Source organism: Balaenoptera physalus (genome assembly GCF_965194825.1).
Source record: "Balaenoptera physalus genome assembly, chromosome: 9".
NCBI classification, from domain to species: Eukaryota; Metazoa; Chordata; class Mammalia; order Artiodactyla; family Balaenopteridae; genus Balaenoptera; species Balaenoptera physalus.
The window spans coordinates 18,194,058-18,215,077 of NC_138888.1; the positions used below are offsets into that span (position 1 = coordinate 18,194,058).

General features: G+C 40.0%; 1 protein-coding gene across 1 annotated transcript in view; it reads right to left on the reverse strand.

Moving 5' to 3' along the window:
* Positions 1-626: 626 nt before the first annotated feature.
* The window catches only part of SAMD5 (sterile alpha motif domain containing 5), a 76,738-nt gene continuing 56,344 nt past the window's right edge, over positions 627-21,020 (reverse strand). The window contains exon 2 of the mRNA XM_082474972.1: positions 627-2,505. Coding sequence (XP_082331098.1) covers positions 2,461-2,505 — 45 coding nt within the window. The 3' untranslated portion in view covers positions 627-2,460. The remainder of the gene's footprint in view (positions 2,506-21,020) is intronic.

Sequence of the window (21,020 nt, forward strand, 5' to 3'; positions counted from 1 at the left end):
TATATATGTAAAAACATAATAATAATAAAAAAATAAAGTAGGTCCCCCACTCCTCCTCCTTAGTCTCCTGTCCTTTTGCTTCAATGCACTGATCATGTATTTATTTCAATATTTATTTGTACATTGTCTGCCTCTCCACTAGACTGTAAGCACTGTTAAGACAGGGAACCAAGTCTGTTTCGTTTGCCATTACAAATTCAGATATTTTCCAGCATGATACAGAATAGGCTCTCAATATTCAATAAAATGAGTGAAAGAATGAATGAATGGGCAAATGCATGGGTGCTGGAATTCAGTCCTGGCCACTAAATTCTGATGTGACCTAGTGAAGTCACTCCCCTCTACCACAAGTTCTTTTCCCTCTACACAGCCTTAATTTCCTCTGCAGTATCCCAGGATGGGACTTCATACTTTTTAAAAAATCATCTCTCCAGGGACTTCCCTGGTGGTCCAGTGGGTAAGACTCTGTGCTCCCGATGCGGGGGGCCTGGGTTCGATCCCTGGTCGGGGAACTAAATCCCACATGCATGCCGCAACTAAGTGTCTGCATGCCACAACTAAAGATCCCACGTGACGCAACTAAGACCCAGCACAGCCTAAATAAATACATAAATAAAATATTAAAAAAAAAATCATCTCTCCAGACCACATGATATTAAAGGTCTCATCTGACTGCAAGAGCCTATGATTCTACCTCTGCTTGAAGGAGGTTCAAGATCTCAACGTTGGATAGATGTTACAGATCCTGAATACAGCATGAGAAACCAAGTAGTGGGAACAGCTGTTACAGCCATCTATGAAGGACTGCTCTATGCCAGGTACCAGGCTGGGCATTTTACATGTGTTCTCTCACTCACTCCTCAAGCAACCCTGCAATATGGACATTCTTAACTCTGTTTTGCAGATTTGCAGGTTGACGTGCAGAAAAGTTAAACATCTTGCCCACTGCTTCGCAGCTACCTAAAGTTCATGGCCATCAGCATCACTGAGTACCCACCATGCTGGGCATTATCAGCACACAGACCCAGTCTCCTAGGAGCTTGGAGTCTCTTGGAGAAAAGAACAAAAGAGAAAACTTGTGTTTTCTCTACTCATTGTAAGAGGAGTGTAGATGAGTGATCATGGACCTGAGTGAGGCAAGGACTTTATGAGTCAGAGAAGAGCAGAAGGCAGATATCAATGGGACCCAAAAGTGTTTGGGGACCAGGGAGAGTGTTGATGGGCGTGGGAGGTTGAGAAGCGGCAGAGTAAGAAAGAAGTCAAGAAATGTGGATGAAAAACGGATTGAGTAGAACTTTAAATATCTGGACTTCATTCTTTTTTTTTTTTTTTTTAATAAATTTATTTTATTTATTTTTCTTTGGCTGAATTGGGTCTTTGTTGCTGCAGGCAGGCTTTCTCTAGTTGCGGTGAGCGGGGGCTACTCTTCGTTGAGGTGCACGGGCTTCTCATTGCGGTGGCTTCTCTTGTTGCGGAGCACGGGCTCTAGGCATGCGGGCTTCAGTAGTTGTGGCTCGCGGACTCTAGAGCACAGGCTCAGTAGTTGTGGCTCACGGGCTTAGTTGCTCCACGGCATGTGGGATCTTCCCGGACCAGGGCTCGAACCCGTGTCCCCTGCATTCGCAGGCGGATTCTTAACCACTGCGCCACCAGGGAAGCCCTGGACTTCATTCTTTAAATCATCAGGAACCAACGTCCTGGTTTTGGATGTGCTGGTAGTTTAACTCGCGTACCTCCTCATCTAGGAGCCTTCCCTGAACACCTGAGACCAGGTGCCTCGCCTCTGTTTGCAAGGGCAACCTGTGTTCACCCCTTTCCTAGCACTGACGATACCGTATTATAGCTGCTTCTTCATTTGTGTGGTGAGAGGAAAACATTCTCCCTTTAAACAAGAGCTAAGCGAAGCCACTGGGGGAGTGGAACAGTTCATACCAGCCAAGGGAGGGCTTTGTTTAAGAAACAGCTGGGCGTCTCCTTGAATACAGAAGGTGAGGCCCTCCAGGGCCTAAAGAGAGAGCGAGACTCTCCTGTTTTCCAGTACTGATCTGACCTGCTTTTCCCTATGGCTGCCCTCCCCCGAGGCTGGGAGAAACTGGGGAGACCTTTGGAGACAGAAGAGCTGCTTGCTGAGCGGCTATGTCCCCAGAGCCCTCCTTAGCAGTGGCTCAGGGATTCTGAGCTTCGTGCTCCGGAACCTATAAATGTGGGCGCTCTATGCTTGTCACAGCTCGTCGTTTTCCAAAAATGTCACAGTGATCCTTATATCCTTATTCTAAGCACAGTAAGTCACATTAGTGAAAATCTCCTATTTCTGCCAAATAAATATCCCCATTTCAATGGAGCAACACATTACCCAGATACATGACTGAATTAAATGTTGCTAGAACGCTGATCCTCATGTTGCAAGCTGTAAAATGTAAGCTGGTCACAAAGAAATGTTCAAAACTTTGCATTCAAATGTCACTCAGTGAGGTCAAGTAGACTTCTTATTACTGAACTTTGTTCCTGGTAAACAAGAAGTGGAAAGAAAAAAAGACCGTGAAATCAAGCAGTGGCTGACACCCTCCTGTGGGGTGCAACCCCCTTCACTTCAGCAAACGCTCACTAGTTTCTGACGGGTACAGGGTCTCACGCCAGGTACGTGAGGGATACGAGATACATCATTCACTGAAGAAGCTTGTATTCCCCTGGAGTTACACTTTCTTTGAAGAATGCTAAAGAAATAAAATTTCTCCCAGTTCTTATGTGGAAATAGCTATGGGCCATTTAAGAGATAAATACAAATCTCTCTCTCCTGGAAAAACCCAAAGAAGTATTTAGGACCATTAAAGCATCACAATTCTGGCTCTGACTTCAAATAAACTGGACAAATAAACCCTCCTTTCTCTGCATTTCTTATTTAGCAAAGCCTTTATACACCCTCTAAGAGCAAGTGAATTTCACATTTGCATCTTATTCCAAATGTGCTGGCATTTCACTAGATTTTTTAACTGTAGTTGGGCAGCACTGAACTGCCTGTTTGGGGATACAAAGCAGTATCTGCTCAGAGTTCCTAATTCCGGGTCCATATATACACACATATGAATGCACATATTTAGGATATCTATGATGAATATATTTTTACTGGGATGAGGAGGGAAAAAACCAGAGACATGCCAGGTCAGTATCCAGTAACACCACTAGATCTCATTTAATGAGTGCTATGTGTTAGGCACTTGCATTTATACCATATTTAATTCTCAGAGCGCTAATAACAATTGCTAACATTTACCAAGCACTTTCCATTCGTCAGGCTTTATTTTAAGAACTTGTATATATGTCAGCTTGTTTAACGCTCTAATAGCCTTAAGTTGTGGCAGAGCTGGGATTCACACTCAGGCAGCTGGGCACCAGAGTCTAGGCCTGTAACTGCCTCCCAATGAAGTGCTACTGAAACCCCGTGTGCAAATGAGGACACTGGGGCTTGGAGGGCTGGCTAGCTGGCCCAAGGTCACACAGCCTGCAAATGGTCAAGCTGGGCTCTCAAACTAGGTCATCTGTCTCCAGCTCCCAATCCTTTATGTCCTCATGGTATAATGGCCATGCTAGATTTATCTCTGTAGCACATGTGAGAAAGGAAAGCTTGTTGTTAGAGAAGCAGAGGTGGAGAAAAGTGGGAAATGTTTAAAGAATGAAGAGGTTTTCTGAAAGTCCTTATAGACTGACTAACCACATAAGTTACTGTCTAAAGTTTTGAAAGTGAAATGGGCGCTGTTAATAATAATGCCAGGACAACAGGCGTAAACCAAGAGGTATGGTCACCACCAGAACCCTGATAAAATCATGCCCATATCTCCATGAATCACCTTATTAGTTGAAGTGAGTAATGACATAAGGTGACATAAGCCTTACCCTTTAGAAGCTTACAATCTAGCGGGGAAGACAAGAAGTAAACAAGTGGACACACAAATAAATAAAGACTCTTAAACTCCATAACTAAATCTAATGGGAAAAAAGATGCATGGGGGAAAATAACCCACATACCACTTTTTCTAGGTTAGGGGATCCTTACAAGTAACAAAAGTATAAATCATCTTGATAAGCAAACGATGTTTTTTTAGTAGTCCTCTAAAATCTACTTCAAAGTCACATCACAGGGCTTCCCTGGTGGCGCAGTGGTTGAGAATCTGCCTGCCAATGCAGGGGACACGGGTTCGAGCCCTGGTCTGGGAAGATCCCACATGCCGCGGAGCAACTAGGCCCGTGAGCCACAATTACTGAGCCTGCGCATCTGGAGCCTGTGCTCTGCAACAAGAGAGGCCGCGATAGTGAGAGGCCCGTGCACCGCGATGAAGAGTGGCCCCCGCTTGCCGCAACTGGACAAAGCCCTCGCACAGAAACGAAGACCCAACACAGCCATAAATAAATAAATAAAAAATTTTTAAAAACAAAAACAAAATCACATCACAGAGTAAGAAAACAAATTTTATTCAGGGAACTGAAATGATTGTCTGAAACCAGTTAATATTATTCACATCATATATTTATCTAAAATACTTGAAAGCAAATTAGATGTTTCAGACTCCTACAAAGATTTGTTAATTAGCATATAATAATTTCTCTCAAGAATAAATGAGGGAAATTTAAAGCAACTTTACCCTGGTCTTTGCTCCTCATCCTTCTATTGCCTCACATGATGGCTTGTTTCACCTTAATTTCTTTGCTTCCGTTTTATAAATCTTGTAACGGCAAGTACCTACCATTGTAAGAAGTCTCTAGAGAGAAGTTTAAACTTTAAAAGTGGAAACAGATCTTCATTCGTTTTGCAAAATGCAAAGCTTCAAACATGGAAAGTTTCCAGGTTGTAGAATATCCTTCAGGGAAATGAATCCTCACAGCTCAACTCTGTTACTGGAAACTCAAAGGTGAAACAGAGAAGAGGGGCTAACTCCTAGGAGCTTAAGGAACAAAATAAGTCCTTACTCTGGCAGGCTGGGAGGGGCAAACTATGTCAGACTGTAGAAGGGAAAACTGTAGAAGAGGAGAAGTCCCACCAAGTCTTGAAAAAGCTGTGATAGAAAAAGTAATCACATGGTAAACTCCGTGGCCTGCAGGTGTATCCCTGCTGCTGTGCTAGTATATTCATTATGACATGAATGTAGACTATCTCTTAACTGTCTATATTTATTTATTTTACAAGATTTTAGATTTATTATATTGGATGATACTTTTCCAGAACAGCATGTCTTCAAGAGTCGTTGAAAAAAATATTTTTAGCAAGAATTATAATAGTTGTTGCAGGTAGTGGGAATACAGTGATGAAAAAGACATAAGCCTTACCCTTTAGAAGCTTACAATCTAGCAGGGAAGACAAGAAGTAAACAAGTGGACACACAAATAAATAAAGACTCTTAAACTCCATAACTAAATCTAATGGGAAAATAACATTCGTTTTGCTGGCATTCACGTTACAATCAACATTGCAGAAAAGCAGCTATTTTCTTCAAAGCTTAAAGTAACATAAAACCGTAGACGAGGAGCAACGGAATACATAATTTATGTACTAATAATTGTTTGTTAGTTCCCATAACCTTTTTTCTTTCAGCGTATTGGAAAGAGAAAGACGAGAAGCAAGAAAAATGGAAGAATGCTAATGTATGTCTTCATTTCGGCTTTTCTTCTACTAATTGGCCTTTATTTTTGCTGCCGTAGGCTCTTTTCCATACTCTGTATCTTTATGTTTATCTTTATATCATTTATATCTTTATATTATTGCAATATAAATTATAATAGCTAATACTTTAACCCCCATTATTCTCACAGAGTATGGAGGAAATGATGATTAAAAAAAAAATCTAGGCAATGTGGACTTATTTAAGAAAGACCATGGTATTGTTGATTAGTTTAAATGTGGAGGTCAGGCAGAAATATTCTAGTCTCTCCACTCAGCAATCTCTCTGTAAACACCCAAAGAGCTATTATCATCAACATTAACACAGATATTTCTTCTCTAGTTTGTTCCCCTTGTGAAAGGCATAAACATTTTTATTAAATATATGAGTGAAATTTCATAAGATTGGGTGTTTCTGAATATACGTACACAAGGATTTTTCCCCACCCTTTTAAAATAAGTTAAATATTTCTGTTTCCAAAGCTTTCCAAATACACACATCCTAACAAATTGGTTTGTGATGATATGAGACTAGGCAGCTTGCCCATAATTGAAGACATTTTGCCAACAAGTCACAGGCTGCCAAGAGAAGCGGTGACAGCGCTCTGAATATGAGTGTATGATCCCTATGTAAATACCCAGGCTTTCTGCCCTTTTCGAAGCAATGATTCAAGCCCATATGACTGGCAGATACCTTAATTAATCATGGCTCCTTGTGATGGCCATCCTTAAGGATGACTGCTATCTCAGCTCCGAGTTAATATTCATTTCCCACCCCATTCTTTGATGTGACCCATTTCTTTTTGTCATGACCACATTGTTCAGAACTGAGACACCAAGAAAATTTCATTTAAATTACAACTCATCTCTTTTGTGGTCCTTTCTGCAGAATTTATGTCAACAATGAATTTTCACTTTTCGCTAGCTGTTTTCTGCATTCGCGGTGTAAAGATATGCATATATTTTCTCTCTCAAACTGAGGTGGCGTTACGACTTAAGAAAATCAAAGTTCTTTCGAAATTCATAATTAAAGACCAAAAATAAGAATCCTTGAAATGACAAAGAAATGGCAGGTTCTTCATACTGTATAATGGGGTTTGTTCCTCCTGAAAAGAAGGAAGTAAATCGCTACTCCTTTGGAACACTTTTTCAGGCTATTAAGGAGAGATCTCTTATGCTAGAGTAGTAATTTATTAAATGAATTCCTAGTGGCCTGAGAGACTTAATGCACCTACTAACAGGAGTACTTTGCTGCCTTCTCATTAATAGTTCTTTCCTAGTACATAAAGTTCATAAGAGGCAGCAGTTAGCCCATCACAGCTCTTAAGAGCAAAATCTTATTCTCTTTGGTGAGATTGATTATTGACTTTGGGGGCAAGTTTTCTGACTTAACAATCACTGGAAGAAGGGTTCATGCTATACCTCCATCAGCCTCATCCTTTCCTTCCTCCATTCCGTCTCATAATATTTACAGCTGCATTTGGAGTTATCTCTGTAACTTTTCATTTGAAACTTTCAATGTTTAAAAATCCTGCACTGGCCTCCATCCCTCTCCATTAACAGATCCTCATCTAGTTGCCATGATATTCTCCAGATTCTTATATCACTATCAATGGTTCTCAACCTTTTGTACCAACACAACTCCCATAAATAAGAAAGGCTCACTCAAGTGGCTGGGGCATCAGAGGTTGGCGGCAAAGCATATAGAGTCAATGTGGATGGGTGCAATTTTTAGAACCCCATCCCCCCCAATTTTTTTTTTTTTTTTGGCTGCGTTGGGTCTTCGTTGCTGTGTGCAGGCTTTCTCTAGTTGCGGCGAGCGGGGGCTACTCTTCGTAGCAGTGTGCAGGCTTCTCATTGCAGTAGCTTCTCTTGTTGTGGAGCATGGGCTCCAGGGCGTGCGGGCTCAGCAGTCGTGGCTCGCGAGCTCTAGAGCGCAGGCTCAGCAGCTGCAGCTCACGGGCTTAGTTGCTCCGCGGCATGTGGAATCTTCCCAGACCAGGGATTGAACCCATGTCCCCTGCATTGGCAGGCGGATTTTTAACCACTGTGCCCCCAGGGAAGTCCCCCCACAAATACTTTTAATATAACCATACATTTATACATCCTTGATGATATAAAGAACTATTGATTTGCTACATCTATTTCTACCAGCAAGCTACTTTTGTGAAGTCAACGATTTTCTCTCATGCTCTTTTTCTCCTTTCTGTCACATTTTCTAATAAGGGTTTTATAACTGATGCTGCCAAAGATAACACACAAGTTACATTTTGCCAGGCACTCACAGGGCTAATCTAATTAGTTGCTTGAAACAGTTAACAATAAATATGTGTCCTCATTTACTTACTCTAACAAGGTATGTTACACTAACAAAATATGTATATAATTGTAATTTATATAATAATTCATCAGTGATAAGACACTGTGTAGAATCAGGGGAACAAATGTCATCCAAAGCTATGTTCCCACACCGCCTGGCATGGCCCCTGGGCTTCTCATGCAGTAATAAGGAGAGGGGTGTGGGCCAGGAACTGGCCAGAGCAGCAGCTGTGAGGCCAGATCAGCTCTGGCTGGGCTGGAAAAGCAGGTGGAAGACTTGGGCTCTGGGCAGCTTCAGGCTAAGTGAGCCCTGCTTGAAACCAGTGCTGTGGTCTTTGGTATCTTAGGATAAGGAACATGAGTGGCAAAGAGTTAAAGAAGCAGTGTATCAAATTACAGAGATTAAAGAATTCCGTTATAAATCCAATATAATGTAAAGACAAATGACAGTTCTTTGAGAAACGAAAGGAAGTCCTTAGTCAAGAACATCTGAATGGTGTTCATGAACTCTCTATAAAAGTGTGTAAAACACTTAGGGGTTTTTTTTGGTGGATTGTGTTTTAGTAATCATGGAAGTAATACAAGCTCAGAGCTAATATTCATTAATAAAGGAAAAATCATAACAATGCCTATAATCATACCAATCAGAGATAAAAATTATTACATACTGCCATTTGACCTTCCAGTATTTTTCCTACATGGATAGACTATATAAATTTTTACTGAAATCCTATATGCTTCAGAGTATGTTAGAGCATTTTAAGGACTTTTTTTTAACTTGGCAGTACAATTGAACATTTTATCTTTATACATTTTAGAAACAGAAGAATAGTCCAGAGACATAGTTTTCATTTGTTAAAAAAAAAAAAAAAAATCAACTCGTTTTTTTCTAATAAACTTCTTCCAGGTAACTTGCCAATTTTTGCAGGGTTTTTAAAAATCCACTGTTTTACATAATTATCAGGTAACTCATTCTAGAGCAATGGAATCCTTCCATAAATTTCTCTTCCTCTTCATTTTACCACTCCTCGCGGAATGGCAATAGGTTACAGACTACTTTATGAGTAGATTTTCACTTCAGTATAGGGCTGATGGTCCCTGCATAAAAATTACCTATAACCTTCTGGATCTATCTTTCAAGTAGCTACGCATATGATTTACTATGCTGGCCCAGGAATATTAGAGTCGGCTAAATATGTGGATCTTATGTGTCAGCTCTCCCATAAATAATAATGTTATACTTTCTCTCTCAAAACAATTGGCTGCCACAATGACAACTGATTGTAGGAAAAACAAAGAGGGTTCCTTGTGATGGATCCTTAATAGGTTTTAAATAATAAAAATTACAACGTGATAAGCACAGAAGCATAGCAATTACATTTCCCTTGTTTAGAATGTAACCCAAATTCTCACATCAATTCCATGCTGTGTGTTTAAATTTTGGTTCACTGAGGCTTACTGATTAGACCAGATATATCTTGTAGTATTTCTTTCAATATCTAACTAACTGTGGTGTTGGACTGAGTAACTATTCCCTCCAGAGCCCTGATGTGGCATCTGGAGAAACAGCTGCGCTGTTTCATACTGGAGAAATATTCACGTAATGAAATGTTTATGTTTAAAACTAGATATGGATATTTTACATACAGTTTTTATGTAATGAAAAGGGTATGTTATTTTAAGAAATCATTAAGTATTTTAATGTTTAGTCATATTTTCATTTTGCATAATAAGACTTTCTCAGAAGCTGATGCCACCCAGATCCCAACCCGTCCCATCCGCCTGAAGCAACTGTGTTTTCTAGCACCTGGGAAGACAATGATGGCTTCAGCTGTGCACCAAAGCAGCCAGCCAGGCAGGCACCACAGACCCCTGTCTCACACAAACAGGCGCTTCTAACACTGGGCCTCTGGCTGCAGCGCTGATCCAATCCGAAGCATAGCTCACAGCTTTTAGGGCTCTGCACCTTAGAAACTCAAGGATGCGTTTTTGTAGAGTTTTTAAAATTAAAACCACACATTTGCAATACAAACTGCAGAGAGGAAAACCCAAAACAATTATTGTGCTCGCTTCCAGCTTTTAACTTACTCAAGGGGGATACCTAGAGCTCCTCTTGATTTTATTTTATTTTTTAAATTTATTTATTATTTGATATTTATTTTTGGTTGCGTTGGGTCTTCATTGTTGCGCGCGGGCTTTCTCTAGTTGCAGCGAGCAGGGGTTACTCTTTGTTGCGGTGCGCGGGCTTCTCATTGCGGTGGCTTCTCTTGTTGTGGAGCACAGGCTCTAGGCACGCGGGTTTCAGTAGTTGTGGCTCGCAGGTTCAGTAGTTGTGGCTCGCGGGTTCCAGAGCACAGGCTCAGTAGTTGTGGCTCACGGGCTTAGATGCTCTGCAGCATGTGGGATCTTCCCGGACCAGGGCTTGAACTCATGTCTCCTGCACTGGCAGGCGGATTCTTAACCACTTCGCCACCAGGGAAGTCCGAGCTCCTCTTGATTTTAGAGCCTCAGGACTGCTTGCTGCTGAGTCCTGCAGATGACAGTGAACCCGTCTCTTTCATAAACCCTAGACCAACTTCAGAAGCACAGCTGATTTGGATGGGGACTCTTTATGAGCATACTTCTATTAGGGTAAATAAAAAGGTCACTTTAGGGATACAGAGAATCTTAGACATAAAACTAGTTTTGGCAAAGCCAGCGCTCAGACAGGACTTTCTCACCATCTACTGAGCCTATTAACTCACCCGTGGCCACACCGGTCCTTTCCATCTTAGACTGAAAGTCACCCCTCTCTCTGCCTAAGATTGATGTCTCCCCCTCCACCTGTTCCTGGACCCCAACCATCCCCCCTTCTCATGAGCCCCCTCCCTGGATGATCTGCTCACTCCCTTTCCCATATCACACCTTCAACCCCTCTCTATGGACCCCTCAGCTTGAGCCAACTCTAATCTACCTTTAGAACTAAACAAAACCAAATCCAAAGACCTCTCCACCCGTCTCACTTTCCCTCAGCTACAGCCATTCCAGCTCTCTCCCCATCACAACCAAACTTTTCCTGAGTAGTGGAACATACTTGCTGTCCTTGTTTTCTCACCTCCTACCCATCCCTCAAAGCTGTGTCACCCGTTCTCACTGGAGTCTCTACTTTCCATGTCATGTGGCTTCATCTAATGGCTACTTTTCAGTCCCTCCTTAACTGGACCTTTCCACGGCACATGACACTGTCAAATGTTCTTTTTCTTGAAACTGTCTCTCCTTTTGTCTTTGGTGACTGTCTTCTCTTGGTTGTTTCCTCCTACCTCGTTCAAAGCTGCTATTCTTCATCAATCACGTAAATACTGATGCTGTGGCTATGTGCTGTCTCTTGTCCTTTCCTTTTCTCACGGTGTCTGGGCCATCTTATCTTTCCTGTGGCTTTAATTAGCATATGCCAATGACCCCCAGGCATTTATCTCCAGAACAGATCACTCTCCAGAGGTGCAGATACACATCCCCCATCCAACTGCACATCTCACCACAAAGACCTCGAACTCAACATGTCCAAACTGGAGCGCATCACCTCCCTGGCCCTGCTAATGGATTTCTTCTCTTGTGCACCCTTCGTGAATGAATGGCACCACACATGGAGTTGCCTGTCAGGTCATACGTGACCCCTCCCTCTCCTTCACCCCACATCCCTTAAAAACCAGGAGCCAGTGCAGAGGAACCATATCACTTTGCAGGGTACCATTTTGTCTAAACAGAACTACCTCTTCTCTCTTGCAATTCTTACCCTGAGGTAGCTTGTTTAGAAGAGAGAAGAAGAAAAAAAAACGTTCTTTTCCTTGGCTAGAGACTGGCAAGAGGTAGATTAAAATAAAAAGCCACAGCAGCGCTGTACCCCTGAGCTGGCATCTCTTTCCTGCCTGCTACTATGGCCGGAAGACCACGTATAGACAAAGAGCAAATAGCAATGTCACTCTCCTGCTCCTCGATCTAGTTGAGAATTTTAAATTAAAAAAAAAAAAAAATCATAGATTGGCTGCAAAAAAGAATTCCAGGTACTTGAAAACTAGAAAAATTTGCCAGATACATGATTGTCAAGGAAGTAGAACACGGCATTGGACATTTTTTACGAACGTCTAGATCTACACTGTCTAATATGTTACTGCTAGCCACCTAAGGCTATTTAAATGTAAGTTAATTTAATTTAATTTAATTTAAAGTTGCATTCCTCAGTAGCACGAGCCATAATCCGAACGCTCAGCAGTCACATACGGCTAGTGGCTACTGTATTGAACGGTGCAGAATAAAACACTTCCATCATTGCAGACAGTGCTATCTGACAGTGCTGACCCAGAAAAATATAATTACAGAAATGAGAACGGTAACTAAAACAAAGAGAGGTAAGATTGAATGAGAGGAAAAGGCCAGTGGCGGATCTGCTCTGTCAGGAGCTGCGCCTTTAGCCTGTATGGTATAAAGGTGGTGCTGACAAACAAGTAGGAGCAAGTCTCAGGGGAAGCCCAGGGAAGGGCTGCCTGTGAATTCATGGAATGATGGTGCTCACGAGACTAGCCTTTTGTTTGTTTGTTTTTCACACCATGCAGCATGCAGGATCTTAGTTCCCTGACCAGGAATTGAATCCGTGCCCCCTGCAGTGGAAGCGTGGAGTCTTAACCACTGGACCACCAGGGAAGTCAAGACTAGCCTTAATATTAGCATCCTCTGGTTTCTTCTCAGATCACATCTCTTCCCTCCTGAGCGGCAGTTGTCAGACGCTCAGAAGAGCTGGCATGGATTTTAAGTGTACCAGTAATCTGCTGACAAGTATATATAAAGCAGCAGTTTGTGCATAATTAGCAATTTTATGCACTAGGCTCTTCCTATCATAACCACATTATCATGGATTTGCATTCTAATATGCCTTCTTGAGTTAAAGACGAAAGGAATAGCCACTAAATGACCCACACCTATACTTCTCTAGAAATACACTCTCCATGATGGCAGGATTATGTCTAGTTTTCCCTAGCTCTTAGAACAGTGCCTGGCATGAGTAAGGAATCAATACATATTTGTCGCATGAAAATACATTGTGCGTGTGAATGCCATCCAGCCGTACACCTCGAGAAAGAAAAGCTTGAAAAGACTCAGCCTACAAAATAAAACATGTCCTCTTAGTATAATATTTAAGGATCTGAGACCTGCTTCCAAGCTATGACAGACATATCTTCCTCTTATTCACCTATCTGTCCTAGGTTCCTAGGCTCCAGAGCCACTGGCCAACATCCTTTCCTCCACAAACACCACACACTTTCATCCCTTTAGTCCTCTGTTCATGCAGCTCCCCCATCTGGGAATCCCTCCCCACTTCACTCTTCTTCCAACCCCCCAATAATCAAAATCCTACCCACCTGTTAAGACTGTTCATCTAAATCATACACATCTCTTTACTTCTCATCATGTCCTAGGAATTTACTTGGCACTAGTGCCATTTTGTTTTGATGGAGTTTGAATCCTCTGCACACCACCTCCTCCTATACACAGTAAATCCTTTGTTCAGTCTTCCTTGTGGTCCCCTCAGAGCCCAGTGTGGTACCTGTGGGCATACTGCTCAATAATTTCTCCTTAAACAGCATCGTTTAGGAAATGGGCCTTGGTTCATCACACAATCGTAACAGTATAGTTGTCAAATATGAAAATGAATTCTGATGACAACTGCTAACTAACATTTATTGGGCACTTACTATATGAATAGAACTACACAAATAGTTCATATAATCCTGACATAGGTGAGGTAACTTGCCCAAGGCCACATGGATTTAGGTGGCAGAAAGGAATTCAAACCCACATCTAACTCTTTTCTTTCCACTGATTTTTGTGTTTTCTTTTCTTTGCACTGTGTTTTATCATCTGTAATAAGTGTGGATAGGTTTGATTTTTTTCACTTTGAAGATACTACTCTTGATGCTATCTATAAAATATGAATGATTATTACCCACAAACGACTTTCAACCTCTGCCATCTGTTTTTCCTGTGGACATTAACTCCAAAACGTTTGAAAGCATTTTTAACTACAGGATGTGGACTACAGCCTATTAATATTTATCACTCTCTATGTCTACTGTAACCTTTACCATCAAGGGGAAACTCATGCTTAACTTTTTTCTGTGACTAGATAATGCCTCAGAATTATTTTTGAATCACGCAAAAAATAAACTCATCCTTTATTGTGAAGAAATATTTATTCTCATGCAGTTTTTGTTTGTTTGTTTGTTTGTTTTTTGCTGCATCACACGGCACACAGGGTCTTAGTTCCCCGACCAGGAATCAAACCCATGTCCCCTGCAGTGGACGTGTGGAGTCTTAATCACTGGACCACCAGAGAAGTCCCTCTCATGCAGTTTTTTAATAACTGATGTGAGTTAAAAGCTCCCTCAATATCTCCAAGGTGAGCAGAGAGGCGCATTACCCAGTGCAGGTTACCCTCCTAACTTAAGGTCACTCTTCTTTTGGGAGGTGGGAATGAAAATGGGCATAGCATTTTAGCTGCTGAACATTATTTGCTGTTTATGAAGCCAGGTAAATTATACATAAGTAGACCATAAACATTCTACTAACACCACAACTAAGCAGCAGAGTATCAAAATGATTAAACCTTAAGCAACTATTAATTAGAGTCAAAAAATCTAAAGGCAAGATTCAAAAACCTTATAAAGCAGAAGGGCAATAAACTTCTTCCGATGGGCAGTAAACTTAATTCACAGCACTTTCTTGTCCTTCCTTATTCTGTCGGTTGTATGTAACTCCTTGAAGTAGGCTTTGTAAATGTCTTCCAACTTCTCCTCATTGTATGACACAGATGCTTTGCCTTATTCCTAACATTGCATTTAACAGACCTATTATGTTGATAGACTGGACTTTTTAAATAGTATACTCAATGTTAGAATATAGGCCTCATTGGTTTATTCTTTTCCAATTATTGGTTGAGATGACACTATGGTTTGTGTTATAAAAACACTAAACACTAGATTTATATATATATTTAGTTGCTACATGTTTTAAAACTCATTCATCAAAATCACACACAACCTAGCTATTTTCCTTACTACCAATAGCTATTTTGGTTTACATCAATGATGTCTCTGGAGATTTTAAATCTAAAAGAGATTTAATTTTTCATTCAAAAATCACTTTTTTTACCAACACTTTCCTCCCTCCAAAATCTAGGAAATGTGCCAAGATTTTCAGAAAATATATTTACTTATTCTTTGAATGTACTTGGAAGGAGATTAAAGCATAGAAAAATAAAAGCAGATGAATAGGACTTGTGGGCTGAAAGAGATATATTTGGTTCATTTTGTTGTCACTTCCAAGAAAGAGAGATAAAGAAGGAAGGAAAGAAGACAGGCTCAAAAACTTAAGGCAATGATTTTAATGTTTCCTAAAACTATGCCTTAATCAATTATATCTATCAAATTCTTGAATGGACTGCTTAGTCTTAATATGTATATAAATACTACCCTGTTTTGTATTTTGTTGGGGCATTGAAGTAATTTTCTGAAGGGAATATTTCTAATGCTAACACTGGGATTTTATCAAGATAGGAACTATTGGAAGTTATAGTTTGTTATGTATCTAACTGGATGATCATTGGTTCATTAAAAGTACAGAAGATATTAGGTTTTGTCACCCAAAGGTCCAATTAAAAAATATTTGGTCACTAAATTCCTTCAGTTTAGGCATCATGGAGAATATTCACAAATATTTAGAAATGTTTGGACTTTGGTATGAAGCTGCCTACTGGGTTTTCTGAGTAAAAAAAAGGATTGACATGTACACACTGCTATATTTAAAATGTATAACCAGCAAGGACCTACTGTATAGCACAGGGAACTCTGCTCAATATTCTGGAATAACCTAAATGGGAAAAGAACTTGAAAAAGAATAGATACATGTATATGTATAACTGAATCACTTTGTTGTATACCTGAAACAAACACAACATTATTAACCAACTATACTCCAACATAAAATAAAAAGTTTAAAAAAATTAAAGGTTATCAATCACTTAAGACAAAACATGAAAAATCAATATGTGTAACAGAAAACGGTTTGGGGGGATCAAAAATTCCAAAATGTTTATTTTTCCTCTCAGAATGTATAAGGCGATTTCAAATGGCAAATTATTACACCTTAGGGCATGCATGGAGGAGGAGAAAAGCAATTAAAAACCAGTGTAATAAAATTAGTTTCCATTTCAAGCACCTGATATATGCAGTGTGTTTTCAGGATATGACTAGTACTCACAAATAATCACTTTTATAAATCTAAGGACACCTAGAATGAAAGAGGTGAAATAAATTTCCTAAGGGACTTAAAAACTCTCTGAGTCTTAGTTTCCTCATCTGTAAAATGGAGTAGTAGCAGCAATTACTTTATTGGGTTATTGTAAGAATTAAATGGAATTTGTATGTACCTTGCTCTGACCAGTGAAAGCACTTGGTGTTTTTTTACCAAGGCCACTCAGTAGGGAGTTTGGTATTCCTTTCTTCCTGGTCCCAAGGCCCCACCCTCTTTCTGCCACACCACCCATAATACTCTGAGCACAAGGAATGGAAGCCTAATAGCTCCTGAAGACATTTAGAAACTTCAAATATTTTAACAGGGTCCTAATTTTTAAAGGTCAAATGGTAAATTATGAGCTGCCACTTGGAATTCTAACTACAGTAGAGAGTATTTCTTACCCTGAAGCCTTAGTGAGAACAAACTCCTGCTTCCAACAGTGGGCAGGTACATTGGTGCTATGATGGTTAACGCTATAATGGGGCATCATTATTAAAGGACTCAAATAAAAATTATCATTCCATGGGTGAAGGTGATAAATTCTATAAAATAATATTTAAATCATTGTTTACAGACTCTCCATGAGCCAGAGATCCCCATGAGATACAGAATACAGTAAGCCAAATTTACCAATATGTATTATGTGACTATGGGGTAAATCATGTCAGAGAGCCACTGGAGAATAATACTAGCACAGGCTCAACTACAAAAAAGTCGAAAGAAATTCTTATTGAGTCTAAGGTAGTTACAGACAAAATTACTAATATATAATTATCAACAAAGTAGAGGAACATAAAGTAAAATGAGATAGGAGGTCTAATTTTCCTCATAACTTAACACACAAGTATATTTTGTGGATTTGAATGCACACTTTGTCACATTTCAACGACACCAGGGCTGAGAACAATGGAGGGGGAGCTACAGCTGATGTTGACCCGCGGCTAGCGATGCAGTTGCCCCTAGGTGCATGTATGCAAACGCGGATGCCATTCCTGGTGGCACAACTGCAGAGCCGCAAACCCACATTTCAGTTTACAAACCACTTAATGACCATTTGAAAAAAGAATGAGACGCTGTCTGGAAACCTTCTGCAGTCAAGTAAGATCAAGATAGTACCAGCATCTAAACTCGTAGAAGGGTTTGGATGAAATCCAGAGATGACAGAAGTGCTCGGAGACAGGCTGCATTAGCCATCCTCCTGCCGACCATGACACTGTGAGGATGGACCCGAGTCCAAAAGTGACTCAGAAGAGTCTGCCTAGAAAAATGCTGAAGGATTACCTCATACTTGCTTAACTTTACTTTTATAGTTATGTCTGAGTGATAAGTCATAAACATCTATGTATAAATAAGTCTAAGACAGCTCTGTCAATAAGTTGCAAATAAAAATCTTAATGGAAAAGCAGTATAATGTACCAGCTGAACATTTCTTCTTTCTCAGTGGCACTTACTAGCGGTCTTACCCTTTATGGCACCTAAGACTTGCAATATATTTCACACCTTCTTCACCTTGTCTCCTGACCCCTCAAGCACTCCCTCTTTTAAGATAAACCCTACTCTCATCCTCCTGCCCTCTCCTACTTCTTAATTTATGGCCCTTATGTTTGGTCTCATAATAATTTGGCCCCATAAACCGTAAATAAAGGTTAAGGGGAGAGACTTAAAGTTACACGACTGAGATTCAAATTCCGGTTTTCCTGGTTGCTGGCTGTGTGGCCTCAGGGAAATTATCAAAAACCCGTCTTTACTTAAGTTTCCTGAGCTGTAGAGGGCAAATAATGATAACATCTACCTCATGGGGTTGTCGGGAAGATTAAAAGAGAACATACATGCAAAGTACTTTGAACTGTCCTGGGTACTATATTAAATATCCTTTAAAGTGTTGACAACTATACGTTTTAATGTTGTTGTCTGTAATCAAGGCGGTAAGCTTTTTTCTAACAGATCTGGAATACAATTTTAGTTCATGAGTCACAAATTGTTCTTCTATGTCCTGCATCTCTACTTCCTACCTGCCAATATTGCCCACCAGATCTGTGGTAAGGACTCGTGTTCCTTCAACACAAGACCTTATATTGGCTACAGGTTAGTTTGTTCAATTTCCACAAGACCTCTTTGAGGGGGTTTTATTAACCTCACGTTTCAGATGGCAAAACAGGCCTGAAAGAGTTCAGTGACCTGCCTACGGTCACTGAGCCTGAGCCCGGCGTGGGGAACTGGGATTTGCATCCAGGTCTTTGTGATTCCAAAGCCTTAATGTTCTTCCCTTCCTTCCACGTGATCCACACATATCAACAGAACAGAAGAAAGACATGTGACCATTGTAGAGTCACAAGTTTCCTTCTAGATCAAGTGACTGTAATTCTCAGTGCTCTCTGGGATTCAAATCCAGTCGGAACAACCCTGGAATGACTGTTTTTTTTAAATTTTTATTTTAAATTGGAGCATAGTTGATTAACAATGTTGCATTGGTTTCAGGTGTACAACAAAGTGATTTAGTTATGCATATACATATATCTATTCTTTTTCAAATTCTCTTCCCATTTAGGTTATTACAGAATATTGAGTAGAGTTTCCTGTGTTATACAGTAGGTCCTTATTGGTGATCTATTTTAAATATAGCAGTGTGTACATGTCAATCCCAGACTCCCAATCTATCCCTTCCCCGACCTGTTTATATCACTCGTGGAATGACTATTCTTAAATAATCCACTCTTTTTTTGCCTTTCTAATGGTAGAAGGTAAACATAATCTTTAGGGAAGAAATAATCATTTCCAAGGACAAAACCATGGGTCATATATTTATATTAAATATATCTAAAAGGCAGTGTGTCCAAAATGCAACAAAGAGGGAAGTTACTATTTGTAGGATAGGTTATCAAAATATCTTTGTATGTTGTCTAGTAGCACACCATACACTAGCATGCATATGATAAGTATATTCATCATAGTTTGATTAGCTTTAATTGCAAGAATAGATTGATATTTTGTAAGCTTTAATTGCAGGAATAGGTGATATCCCTCCACAATTCAGATTAGGAAAATACAGCCAAAAGAAAATCATAATTCAAATACTGTGTCATTTTAATACTTCCAGATGCCTTCACAAATTATAATATTTAATTCATTTCTGCAAAAGAAAACCTAAATGAGCATGTAAATTTTTATTTTATAAAATATTTGCATTTATAGTTTTATATAAAAGGAAACAGGAAAGCCAGAGGACTTGAATAACAACAAAACCACACCCCAAGGTGAACTTCTGATAAAAAGAACTTTGGTTTCCCGCTTCTTGGTGTGAAAGGCATGCTCTCCTTCAAACACAAAGGGCATGGAGTTCCTGCAAATTCCCTGAGACCAGGAAATGCCCTGGTAGAACCAACTGATACAACTTCAGTGTTCAGTTTCCTTAGGCACGTGAGAAAGTTCACTTGGTTCTTCATTCATTCAACAATATTATTGAACACCTAAAATGTGCCAGAAAATACACCAGAACTACAGAAGTACTAAGCCGGGAACAATTCTATTGGGGGCGAACCAGATGTGCTCACAGCCTCGGGGAGGTCATAGTAAAAAACCAGACCATATTGCTCTGTGACTTTCTTCTAAAGGGCATTATGGTATTCACAGATACCATCTGTTTCCCAGACCTTTCACAGTGTGTGTTTAGGTAACACTGTTCACTGGACTCTTTTACAGACGTGAGAGCAGCAAAGGGGTAAAAAGAAGTGGTTAGATAGCTACTCACCAAGAAAACCAAAACTGGATTGGATTCAGCGCTTCTGATTTATCAGTCAGGATTTAGAAAGAAATTAAATGTATATTCTTCACTCAAAATGGCTATTTTTACAAATGCTATTATGTAGATTGATTAATTTCCAAAATGAAGTTGAAGTTAAATTGATGGAGCTCAGCGGATGTAAAAGAATGCACACGGAATATATACAGTTCATGACTGGTGCTCATTTTTCAACCAAGAGACAGATGAGATTCCACAGGCATCCTGTTAATGGTACATGGATATAATAAAGTAGAGAAGGTGGGCCAAAAAAGTGTCCGTAATTACATGAAGGCACTCTGTCCTCAGAGTAATTCTAGGGTAGGGGAGGGAGGGAAGTAAGTTTTTCACTTAAAATTGTTCAAGATTCCTCTTTTAAATTAAAAAGTCCTCAGTGGGACAGCATATGACCTGGAATGAGACTAAAAGGTACTCATTTTCCAGATTCAGTTGACAGACTTTAAAGGCTGCCTTAGGTCAAGTGATTTTATTTATGATATAAACCATCCTACTCTTTATCAAACGCTCCTTACTTGGGATTTCTACTGCATGCTCGCATTTTCCCTTTTTTAAAAATACATTTTAGTGCTGTTCACCAATATTACTGACTTTTCTATTATTGACTTTTTCGTTGACAGATCAACGAAGTCTTGAAGCATACGATTTTAGAGCTGACAGATTAGGTTTTCATACCATAATGCTGGCCCCTGCAGAACCCTGGGGCTGGTTGGAGCTTTAGTTTATGAACAAAAGTATTCTAAGGCTATGCCTTGAAAACCATGAATCTAAGTTGAAATTTAGGACAGTATAGAAAGATAGGTCTTTTTTTTGAAGATGCCACATATCTTAGGTATACTTTCTAGGATCTGACATCAGACAAAAAGCTGGGATTAGAGGACCTGGGAATAACCTCAACTGTCTATCACCAGCCCAGTGTCACGGCGGGTG